The sequence below is a fragment of the Alnus glutinosa genome, chromosome 9 (assembly GCF_958979055.1).
Source record: "Alnus glutinosa chromosome 9, dhAlnGlut1.1, whole genome shotgun sequence".
NCBI classification, from domain to species: domain Eukaryota; kingdom Viridiplantae; phylum Streptophyta; class Magnoliopsida; order Fagales; family Betulaceae; genus Alnus; species Alnus glutinosa.
Window position 1 is genome coordinate 25,926,744 of NC_084894.1, and position 11,748 is coordinate 25,938,491.

The following is an 11,748-nucleotide window of genomic DNA, read 5'->3' on the forward strand; positions in this document are numbered from 1 at the left end:
AAATTAAAAAAACAATAATAAGTGTGTCGACTTCCAACAAAATTAACACAAAAGTTCAATCAACACAATAAAATGAAAACAGAACACCAAATCACCAATGATCTTTATCTATGAGGGGGAAAAAAGGAAGAGGAGCATAGATAGTGTTACAGAAATGAAGATACTCAATTGAGAACCAACAGAACTGTATCAAAGAAAAAGAGCGGCGAAACTGTTACCAACTTACCGGAATCAAATAGAGGTAGAATTTCGCCGAAATGAATGTAGAAGGGAATACATACAGAAAGAGCCCGAAAAGAAACACAAAATTGTCATAAAAAATAGCAAAGAGATCAAAAACAACCACTAAACAAAAGCCATGAAAGCACAATATATAAAGTTTATTCTTTAAGAAAAGGACAGGCTAAACAGTCAAATTTATTCTTTAACAAGTTCTGAACCCACAAGAATTCACTAAACACCACGAACAACGAAAAGAACCAAAACGCAACAAACCAAAACGCAACAAAGAAAACCAAAAACCCATGAAAGAGAAGCCCAAAACAAGACCAAACACGATCATGCGATTACCCATTAGGGAGCCTGTCGACGAATGGGAGCAACATTTTGTGCTTGGAGCCTCCTTCGGAGGCGAGCCCAGCGTGCATCTCGACGGCCATGGCATCCACCACCTACCTCAGCCTCCCCACCGTGGTCTCGCACCCTTCCTCCAGCTCCACGAGCACGCCCACCTCTCCACGGCTTCCTCCGGCTCTTCATTCTCCTCACCATCACCACTGCCGCCACCCTCCCCATCTCCCCAATCCCCTCCGATCACTCACGCCATCCGGATCCGACGCCGCTTGGCCTCCCTCCTATGACTCTCCCCTAAACCACGCCGCTTCGACATGCACTCGCACGCACAAACATACCCACCGCACGCCCTTACAGTCTTCAAACACTCAAAACGACGGCCTTGTCGGGTTTCTCTCCTTTGAAAAATCGAAACGGTTCGCCAGTAGCTCCCCGGGACGGTTCGCCGGCGGGTTCGACGGCAATACTTGCCGGTCAAGCGGCGTAGATGAGTTGTTCATACAAAGTGTGGTGTGTATGGACAGTGGAGATGGGGTGAGTTTTGAGGAGATTTTGAAATTTTGGGGATGAGTTTGATGAAAATGGGGGAAGAAAATGGCGTTTTCAGTAGGTTTATTATTATTATTTTTTTTAATCAAATAATAAAAAAAGAATAAATAATTTGACACGTAGGACAAGGGTCGGACGAGGGTCTGACCCTCGTCCTCCGTATAGACAATTCAGTCTTCGCTTTGACGACTTTTCCACTACACAGCAAGAGCATCCACATTCATGATGACCCACACAGTAAATTGATTCTTAATTTTAATTAAAAAAATGATTTTATTTTATTTTAAATATCGTGTAAACAATTATTTTATTATATTTTCAGTCTTTAGTGTTATTAATGACTGAAAAAAGGCAATGACGACTTTTAAAGGTCTCTAATTTCGACCACTTTTCCACGACGCCGAAAGCGGGAATCTACTTTACAATCGCTTTAATTAATAAAGCATGCTACACCAAAGACGTTTTGGTGTCCCATCGCACCACAACATGACAGCCACTTTAAAACTTCAATAAACAAACTTTAATGCTTGCAGTAGTTTCCTCGAAATTTCCTCACTTTGACGGATTTATTTTATTTCCATTGTAGCATGTATTATTAGCCCTTTTAACTTTGTGTGAAATGCTCTTAAAGTTGTTTATAACCGACAAAAAAAAGAAAGAAGCAATTTCGACCAGTTTTCCACGACGCCAAAATTAGCGGGGATTTACTTTTCCTTTTTTCGAGCAACAACAGGGAAGGGGGAAGGTGGGTGGAGACGAAAGCGGGTATCGGATTTTCTTGCATAGATATTATACAGCGCTAATTAATCAGAGCCTACTGCTTAGTATGTTTCCGATGGCTTCCATGACCTCTGAAACAGCTTCTTCTTCTTCTTCTTCTTCTTCTTCTTTGCCTCAACGGGAATACCAATACGATGTTTTTCTCAGTTTTAGAGGCGAAGACACCCGCAACAACTTTACGAGCCATCTGTACGCCGCTTTGGATAAAAAAGGAATTAAGACCTTTAGGGACAACGACGAACTTGAGAGAGGAAGACCCATTCGGCCAGATCTCCTGATAGCCATAGAAGAATCGAGGTTTTCCATCATCATTCTCTCAAGAAACTATGCGTCGTCGACGTGGTGCTTAGATGAACTTGCAAAGATTGTTGAGTGCATGAAACAGACGAGGCTCACAGTTTTTCCTGTTTTCTACGACGTGGATCCCTCTGACGTACGCCAAGCTGGGAGGGGGAGTTTACTCGTTCATCAAAAAATGAAACAAAAAACTGGGACGGGGAGTTTTGCGCAGGCCTTTGCTGAACATTCCAAGGAGAACAGAGAGAGGGTGCAAAGATGGAGAGATGCTTTGATAGAAGTGGCCGATGCATCCGGATGGCATGTAAAGGACAGGTGACAATTTTCTTTCTTCTTCCACTGAGAATTTTCTGATTTTGACTGCAAAAATGAACACTTAATTCTCTTACGTTAGATATTTATGTCATACTTCTTTAATTTTCTCGTACGCCAAGTAAATTTATGTGTCATGAACTAGTTAGCAAATACGTATAAATTAGAGCTAACCAATCGTATACTCATATTATATGTGTGTACGTGTACGTACATATACAGGAAAAAGTTGTAGAACTGATAAGAGCTAATTAAACAAAGGTCCCAATTAAACACATACTGCACTGCAGTCTAACAAGAATCCCACGCTTGGAAATTATTTGGGTTGTGCATAAATTCTTGTTAATAACAAAATAATATTAATCCGAAATTAACAATAATAAGATAAATATAACGTAAGATGTTAAAATAAGAGCAAGAAAAAATCTCACAATACTATAAAATCATGTGATAATATCGTCTTTAAAGGTTAATTTCGTGCTTTTAGAGTATTCAACTCGGTGCGATTAGGTTTTTTGACATGCAACTTTTTATAATTGAATTCTAGCGTCTAGCTTCGTTAAGGAAGTACTTCTAAATACGAAGGTCAAATGAAGAACCGGTCCATTTCCTTGTGTATATATAATAATCTCAGATTATTATTATTATTTTTTATTTTTTTATAACGCAATAAAATGAAATAATATATATATATATATATATATATATATATATATATATATATATATATATATATATATTTCAAGTGCTCTTTGTTGAACCACTTTATATACACGTGCTTCGTTATTTTTTATCAATAAAAAAAAAAAAATCATAATAGGAGGGTATTATGTAGTTTGAGAGGTCAATGGTAACTTTTTAAAGTTTTGGAAGATTGTAAATTGGATAAGAATTCAAATGATAAATTGGATGGTAATTTTTAGGGAGAATTTCACTTATAACTCTCAATCTTTCATCACTTTTGCAATTAAAGTATCTATTTTTAAAAAGTGTCAATTTCGGGTATCTATTTTTTAAATTTTTTAAATTTTAACCATCCGTTAGAATTTTTCGTTAAATTCTATTAAAATTTTTAAAATACCTTAGTTTTTTTTTATAAAAAAAAAAATTATAAATTTTTCAAATATTCAGACACGGGTATTTTTGCAAATTTCGCTAAATTCTTACCAACACCAAATCCTTGAATTTTTTTTTCCTAAAAAGAAATGGGGTATTTTGAAAATTTTAATAGAATTTAACGAAAAATTATAACATAGGGTTAAAATTGAAAGAAAAAAAAAAAAAAAAAAAAAAAAAAAAAAGATGGATACCTAAATTGACACTTTTTAAAGATTGATACTCTAATTGCAAAAGTGATAAAAGATCGGGGGTTATAAGTAAAATTATTCCTAAAAGTTTATGTTGAATTTACTGAATGTTTCCTTTTTTTTTTGACAATCTGTCTCATAAAAAAGATTATTCATCTCCTTAATTGCAGGCCCGAGGCAGAAGTTATTGAAGAAATTGTTGTGGAGATACTTGATAAATTGAATTCTATAGTTCGGATGATTGTTTCTGATGATATTTTTGGCATAGAGTCTCGTGTAGACAAAATGTTGAATTCATATTTAGGTATAGGGGTGGATGATGTTCGCTTTGTAGGAATATGTGGTATGGGCGGAATTGGTAAAACAACTCTTGCACGTGCTATTTATGAAAGAATTACTTGTCAATTTGAAGCTAATTGCTTTCTTGCCAATGTTAGAGAAGAAGCTGGAAAAAATGGTCTAGTTGCTTTACAAAAACAACTTCTTTCCAATACTATCCAAACAAAAAGCAGTATTAATATACAAAATGATTACGAGGGAGCTAATGTGATCAGAAACAGACTACGTTGTAAAAAAGTTCTTATCATTCTTGATGATGTGGATCAACTTGAACAATTACGTGCATTAGTAAAACATCGTTGCTGGTTTGGTGGAGGGAGCAGAATCATCGTAACAACTAGAAACAAGCGTTTGTTGATTGAACATGATGTGGCCGAAGATGGAATATATGAGGCTATGGGAATGAATTACAATGAAGCACTCCAACTCTTTTGTCAGAAAGCCTTCAAGGAAGACAGCCCCCCTAAAGATTTTGTGGAGCTGTCCAAGAAGTTTTTAAATTACGCTAAAGGCCTTCCTTTAGCCCTTGAAGTTTTGGGTTCATCTTTGTATCAAAGAAGTGAAGATGTATGGAAAAGCATGCTAAGAAAGCTAAAAGAAATCCCTGATGAGAAAATCCACGATAAACTTCAAATAAGTTTTGATGGACTCTCAGATTTAGAGAAAAAAATATTTTTAGACATTGCTTGTTTCTTCAAGGGGGAGGACAAAGATCGTGTGGAAGATATACTAGAGAGTTTTGGTTTCCACCCAAAAATCGGTATAGATAATCTCATTAATAAGTCACTTATAACGATCTCAAGTAAACGATTGCAGTTGCATGATTTGTTAGAAGAAATGGGTCGAGAGATCGTTCGGCGTGAATCTTGTGAAGAGCCTGGCGGACGTAGTAGATTGTGGCTTTGGGAAGACATCCATCATGTGCTGACGAATAATACAGTAAGTGGCAAGTAGAGAATATAAGCTAGTATTTTTGTATATATTTTCTGCACTTCTAGATTTTAATATATCTTTCACTATACCAATTCTTTCTTTTTGGTTATATACCAGGGAACAGAAAGAGTTGAAGGCATAGCCCTAACGGATGGTCCACCTATATTACAATTGAATGCTGAAGCCTTCTTGAAGCTGTCGAACTTAAGATTTCTCAAAATCGTGTGCCGTCTTAAACCCTCTAGTTTTTTTCTTAGCGAGTTGCGGGTTATTGATTGGGAAATGCTTTTATATCTTCCTAACAAGTTGCGGGCTATTGATTTGCCTCTATATCCTTCGAAGTCTTTGACAATGAGTTTCTCACTTGATAAACTCGATATACATTTTAGCCGCATTTGAAGAAATATTTAACGAAAAGAAGGTAAGATCTTCAGCACTACTTATGCAATTAAGTGTGTTCTTTTTTTCTTTCTTCTTTTATTTTATTTTTTTTCAGATAAGTTGATTGCTTGAATTTGTTTATTGTTTTATCACAGAGTTTACCCAAGTTAAAGATCTTTGACCTTAGTTACTCTGACAAATTGATCAAGACTCCGGACTTCACTAGAGCCCCAAATCTTAAGAAGCTGATTTTTGAACAATGTCGAAGGTTAAATGAGGTGCATCCATCCGTTGCAGGTCTCAAACAACTTACTTTACTGAACTTGAAAGGATGCGAATCTCTTACTAGCCTTACATGCAACATTAGCATGGATTTCCTTGAAACTTTGATTCTTTCTGGTTGTTCGGAGCTCAAGAAGTTTCCAGAAATTGTGGGAGATATGAAACGTTTGAAGGAACTGAAATTGGATGGGACTGCCATAGAAGAACTTCCATTATCAATTAACTGTTTAAGTGGCCTTACTTTACTGAACTTGGAAGGATGCAGATCTCTTACTAGCCTTCCATGCAACATTAGCTTGGGTTCCCTTGAAATTTTGATACTTTCTGGTTGTTGGAACCTCAAGAAGTTTCCAAAAATTGTGGGAGATATGAAACGTTTGAAGGAACTGAAATTGGATGGGACTGCCATAAAAGAACTTCCATTATCAATTGGGCGTTTAAGTGGCCTTACTTTACTGAACTTGCAAGGATGTCGTTATCGTTCTAGCCTTCCATGCAACATTAGCTTGGATTCCCTTGAAATTTTGATTCTTTCTGGTTGTTGTACAAAGTTTACAGAATTTGTGGGAGATATGAAACGTTTGAAGGAACTGAAATTGGATTGGACTGCCATAGAAGAACTTCCATTATCAATTGGGCGTTTAAGTGGCCTTACTTTACTGAACTTGGAAGGATGTGGTTATCTTACTAGCCTTCCATGCAACATTAGCTTGGGTTCCCTTGAAATTTTGATACTTTCTGGTTGTTGGAAGCTCAAGAAGTTTCCAGAAATTGTGGGAGATATGAAACTTTTGAAGGAACTGAAATTGGATGGGACTGCCATAGAAGAACTTCCATTATCAATTAACCGTTTAAGTGGCCTTACTTTACTGAACTTGGAAGGATGCAGATCTCTTACTAGCCTTCCATGCAACATTAGCATGGATTTCCTTGAAACTTTGATTCTTTTTGGTTGTTATGAGCTCAAGAAGTTTCCAGAAATTGTGGGAGATATGAAACATTTGAAGGAACTGAAATTTTATGGGACTGCCATAGAAGAACTTCCATTATCAATTAACCGTTTAAGTGGCCTTACTTTACTGAACTTGGAAGGATGCAGATCTCTTACTAGCCTTCCATGCAACATTAGCTTGGGTTCCCTTGAAATTTTGATACTTTCTGGTTGTTGGAACCTCAAGAAGTTTCCAGAAATTGTGGGAGATATGAAACGTTTGAAGGAACTGAAATTGGATGTGACTGCCATAAAAGAACTTCCATTATCAATTGGGCGTTTAAGTGGCCTTACTTTACTGAACTTGCAAGGATGTAGTTCTCTTTCTAGCCTTCCATGCAACATTAGCTTGGATTCCCTTGAAATTTTGCTTCTTTCTGGTTGCTGGAATCTCAAAAAGTTTCCAAAAATTGTGGGAGATATGAAACGTTTGAAGGAACTGAAATTGGATTGGACTGCCATAGAAGAACTTCCATTATCAATTGGGCGTTTAAGTGGCCTTACTTTACTGAACTTGCAAGGATGTAGTTCTCTTTCTAGCCTTCCATGCAACATTAGCTTGGATTCCCTTGAAATTTTGATTCTTTCTGATTGCTGGAATCTCAAAAAGTTTCCAGAAATTGTGGGAGATATGAAACGTTTGAAGGAACTGAAATTGGATGGGACTGCCATAGAAGAACTTCCATTATCAATTGGGCGTTTAAGTGGCCTTACTGTACTGGATCTAGCAAATTGCAAAAGCCTTTTGACTCTTCCAAGTGTCGTTTGTAATTTGACCTCTCTCCAATATCTCATTCTATGCGATTGCTCAAAAGTTGATGAAATGCCAAAGGACCTTGGGAACTTGAAAAAACTGAGGGTACTTGATGTCAGGAGAACTGCTATAAGACAAGTTCCATCCTCCATTCAATATTCTTCAGTGAAGGTCATTTGGGATTCTTCGGAATCCTCCGGATCCTCATCCTCCTCCGGGGATTGAGATCCCCGGCAATTTCAAAGAAATTGCCCAGCCACAATTTCTCCAATCCAAGCCGTCCAATTCAATCCATTTAAAATAACGGCTATTAAGATGCCACCTCATCGATCCGCGTCAAATCTCAGAAGAAACATCTTCTCCCTCCCCAAATGGCAAATACGGTCTGCGTCTCTCTCTCTCTCTCTCTCTCTCTCTCATTCTTCTCCTGATTCTTTTCTTTTTGTTCTTACCCATTCTCCTGACCCATTCTTCTTTCTCCAGAAAAATTCGCTTGATGCCATGGAGACAAGGTTTTAGGCAGAAAATTTTGGGACGATACCTGTACCTTTCCCGGAAAAAGTCGCCTGATACCTGTACCTTTGCCCGGCGATTTCCTCAACCTCCTGGGACCGCGTTTTTTGCGAGGTTCCGGTGCCCCCAGTTCCAGATCTGGACTCGCCTGGACGTTCTTCTCTCCTCCAACTCGACCTCTCTCCATGGCTGCTTCATCCTCTGCTCAACCAACCACAAACCCGCAGGTCTCTATTTTTTTTGTTGATTTTTATTTTGGTTATAGTTCATGGGTTGTTTGTCTGATTTGTGGGTTGTTCTGGGTTTGCTTTTCTCCCGAACCCTTTGTTTGGTTACCGAGAAAATGAAAGGAAACCAAAAGATTCAAAATTGTGGTTTCAGATGTTAATGTATTCAGATTTTTTTATTTTTTTATTTTTTTCAGTTCATGTATTCAGATGTTCCTACAGAGTTTTATGTTTTCTTTTTTGAAATATTATTGTTTTAAGTTTTGTGATGATGGTTGCGATGGACGCCATTGAGTATTATGTTTTTGCCCAAATGGCATGTGTAGGCATCTCTGATTCTCAATGTCATCTTGTATTTATTCTTTTTTTTTTTTTTTTCCTTTGTACCAAAAATTGGTACTGCGGGCATGATTAACTGAACCATAGATAGATAACAACCAAATCATTATCTACTTCTAAGATTTGATAAAACATCTGTCAAAATGGAATCATGAAACATTGGTTGAGCTTGTGTTTTTTTTCTAAACCACAAGATTTAAAATTGTGGTTTCTCAGGGTTGTTCTCAAAAAAAAAAATTATCAAAAAAGATTTGTGGATTTTCTGGGTTTGCTTGTCTCTGTTGGTTTGGCTATTCTTTGTTATCCTCCTGGTTTCTCTGTTTGGTTGATTTTGCTGTTGGTGTCCATGTCGTTGATTTTACTGTTTGGGTGCTCATGGAATTCTCATGGAATGTATGACAAGGTCGAATTTTGTAGTGTTTATTTGTTATTTTTTCCCTTTTCTATAGACTGTATTCTTCAAGTCGTCTCTTTGTAGCAGAGACATGTTAGTAACAGAGGCTTTGCGCCTACAAATTGAAATTCAAAAGCAGCTCCATGAACAACTCAAGGTGGGCCCAAGAAAATCAAGGGAGAATGCGTTTCTGTAAAGTGGAAATTGCAAGAAGTTGTTGGTTCAGTGCTGTTGCTGTCCTTTCAGATAATTGACTGTTTGGTTGGTTTAGTTTTGTTGGTTTCTCCATTGTGAGTTGTATAGAGGTAGCAAATTGTATAGATAGCCAAAAGTAGAGAATTGTATTTTTTTTTATGTTATTTTGGCTTTGTTTGCCAATTTGTAGCCTTTTGGCATAAAATTCTCTTATTTGGTTAATAAAATTCATTCATCCAAAAAATGGATTCCATACATGAATATAACAAATCAATTGTGATTGGTCTTTAATCTCTTTCCGTTCTCAATCACGAAATCTGTGTAAATAATACCATATGCATTCTCTGGATTGGGTGCTTTGATAGATTTAGTTAGTTCATGTTGATGAAGGAATTAAGAATTAAGTTGTATTGCTCAATTGGTAAACTGTATACCTGTTGAATCAATGTGTACAAAAAACATAATGCTCCATAACAAAATGAAAATTTAGGAAGCAAACATAATGCCCATAAGGAGCCACAACTGCCTATGTTGATTCAAAACTGTTTGATCAATTGTAGATGAATATGTTGATCGATTGTAGATGAATGAAAAACTTTACATCATTATGTTATTTTAGCTTGTTTGCCGATTTATTGCCTTTTGGCATAACTCGTAAATGAGAAGTTCAGATAATATAACAGTGTATCGTTCCAGTATTTCTCCAGTATTTTTCTGTTTCGACTTTACCTCCATCTTACATATGTGGCTGTAGTCGTGGTTCCCACTTCCCTCATCTTCCTGGTTTCAATTTTTTTTTTTTTTTTTTGTAGTTTGGTTTGTGATCATTTTATTGTGTCTTATTTGCCAAGGAAAAAAAAGTACGACCAGCATAATAATCAATACTGAAATAAGTGAATTCAGAAAAAGTATGAATCATATATTAGACAAGCATCTTGTTTTATTGAAAACTCGGGGCTCAAAATGCCAATAAAATTCCCACTTGAATTGCATAATAAAACTCATTACAGGGGAAAAAGCAACATAGCTATACCCAAACAAGAACACAAACAAGTCTCACCAAAAACCTAAAGATCCTAAATGGCTCAAATGACCCTCAGATCAAAAGCCTAAGTTATGATCCATGAATAGTTCTGTCCATCTGTAGATGCTTGATTGCCTTAGGCGTTTTTGTCTCATCGTGAACCAGGTTGATAAAAATCATTCCTCTTACTCTGTTGTAGTCACCACTATCCTGATTGCTTCCCCTGCCTAAGCTCCATGCACCAAAACGCCCCCTTAGGGCCTATGATAACTTCCTCTTCCTCCCCTACCTGGTGAAGACAATTCAAAATTAAGCCAATTCATTTTCCAAGTTGACAACAAAACAGAAGAAAGACAAATTCGTTACCCAAAGCACACTATGCCAAATGAAAAATATGTTAATTAAGTATGAAAGTTGAATTATGTGCATACAATTGTAAGAGCTAGCCCAATTTTTTTTTTTTTTTTGGTATCAATCAATTTTGTTGTTACCATATGGTTTGACATGAATCATAAAACAAATGATTAGTTACACACATTATCCTAGCAGACACAGCATAATAATCAATGGCGTCTATCGCAACCATCATGACAAAACCTAAACAATAATATTTATCCAAAAAACACAAGTAAATAACATTAAACTCTGAGGAACATCTTCATACATGAACTGAAAAAAAAAAAAAAAAAAAAAAAAAAAAAAAAAAAGATGATTACAAACCATAGCCAAACCAACAGAGAAAAGCAATATTAAATCTTCTAGTTTCCTTCCACTTTCTCAGTAAGCAAACCCAGAACAACCCACAAATCAGACAAAAAACCCATGAACTACCTTCAAAACAAAAATCAACAAAAAAAAAAAAAGAGAGACCTGGAGAGAGGTCGAGTTGGAGGGGGAAAGAACGTTCAGGCGAGTCCAGATCTGGCCGCTTCATGTCCACCACCCACACCGCTCCAGGCGAGTCCAGATCTAGAACTGGGGGCTCCGGAGCCACGCGAAAATTGTGGTCCCAGGAGGTTGAGGAAATCGCCGGGCAAAGGTACAGGTATCAGGCGATTTTTTCCGGCAAATGTTCAGGTATCATCCCAAAATTTTCTGCCTAAAACCTTACCTGCATGACATCAAACGATTTTTTCTGGAGAAAGGAGAATGGAGAATGGGTCAGGAGAAAGGGAAAAGGAAAAAAGAGAGAGGAGAATGGGTAAGAAAAAAAAGAAAAAAATCAGGAGAAGACAGAGAGACAGACCGTAATTTTGGGAGGAAAAAGATATTTTTTTCTGAGGTTTGACGCGGATCGATGAGGTGGCATTTTAATAGCCGTTATTTTAAATGGATTTAAATGGACGGCTTGGATTGGAGAAATTGTGGCCGGGCAATTTCTTTGAGATTGCCGGGGATCTCAATCCCTTGGGATTACTAACGTAAGTCTTATATTTATATCATTTGACAACATTATATTTGAGTTGTTGTGATTTAACGGATGGAGCAATTCCCAATGATCTCAGTAACTTGTCATTGTTGGAAATTTTAGATCTACGTGAGAGCAAATTTGAGCACA

General features: G+C 36.9%; 2 protein-coding genes and 2 long non-coding RNA genes across 4 annotated transcripts; 3 read left to right on the top strand and 1 right to left on the bottom strand.

The window, feature by feature from the left end:
* Positions 1–1,879: 1,879 nt before the first annotated feature.
* LOC133877919 (disease resistance protein RUN1-like) lies at positions 1,880–5,258 on the top strand. Its single transcript, XM_062316376.1, has 2 exons — positions 1,880–2,514; positions 3,989–5,258. The coding sequence occupies exons 1-2, from the start codon at positions 1,949–1,951 to the stop codon at positions 5,109–5,111; spliced, it is 1,689 nt and encodes a 562-aa protein (XP_062172360.1). The 5' UTR covers positions 1,880–1,948; the 3' UTR covers positions 5,112–5,258.
* A 114-nt stretch (positions 5,259–5,372) lies between these two features.
* On the top strand, positions 5,373–7,723 carry LOC133876919 (disease resistance protein RPV1-like). The gene is made up of 2 exons (XM_062315143.1): positions 5,373–5,402; positions 5,627–7,723. Exons 1-2 carry the CDS (start codon positions 5,373–5,375, stop codon positions 7,721–7,723), a joined length of 2,127 nt encoding a protein of 708 aa, XP_062171127.1.
* LOC133877924 (uncharacterized) lies at positions 7,721–9,410 on the top strand. The gene is made up of 2 exons (XR_009901804.1): positions 7,721–7,881; positions 7,982–9,410. It is a non-coding gene; the product is annotated as an uncharacterized LOC133877924 (long non-coding RNA).
* Positions 9,411–10,064: 654 nt separating this feature from the next.
* LOC133877921 (uncharacterized) lies at positions 10,065–11,406 on the bottom strand. Its single transcript, XR_009901802.1, has 2 exons — positions 11,061–11,406; positions 10,065–10,479 (listed from the first exon to the last, which is right to left on the bottom strand). It is a non-coding gene; the product is annotated as an uncharacterized LOC133877921 (long non-coding RNA).
* Between the last annotated feature and the right edge of the window lie 342 nt (positions 11,407–11,748).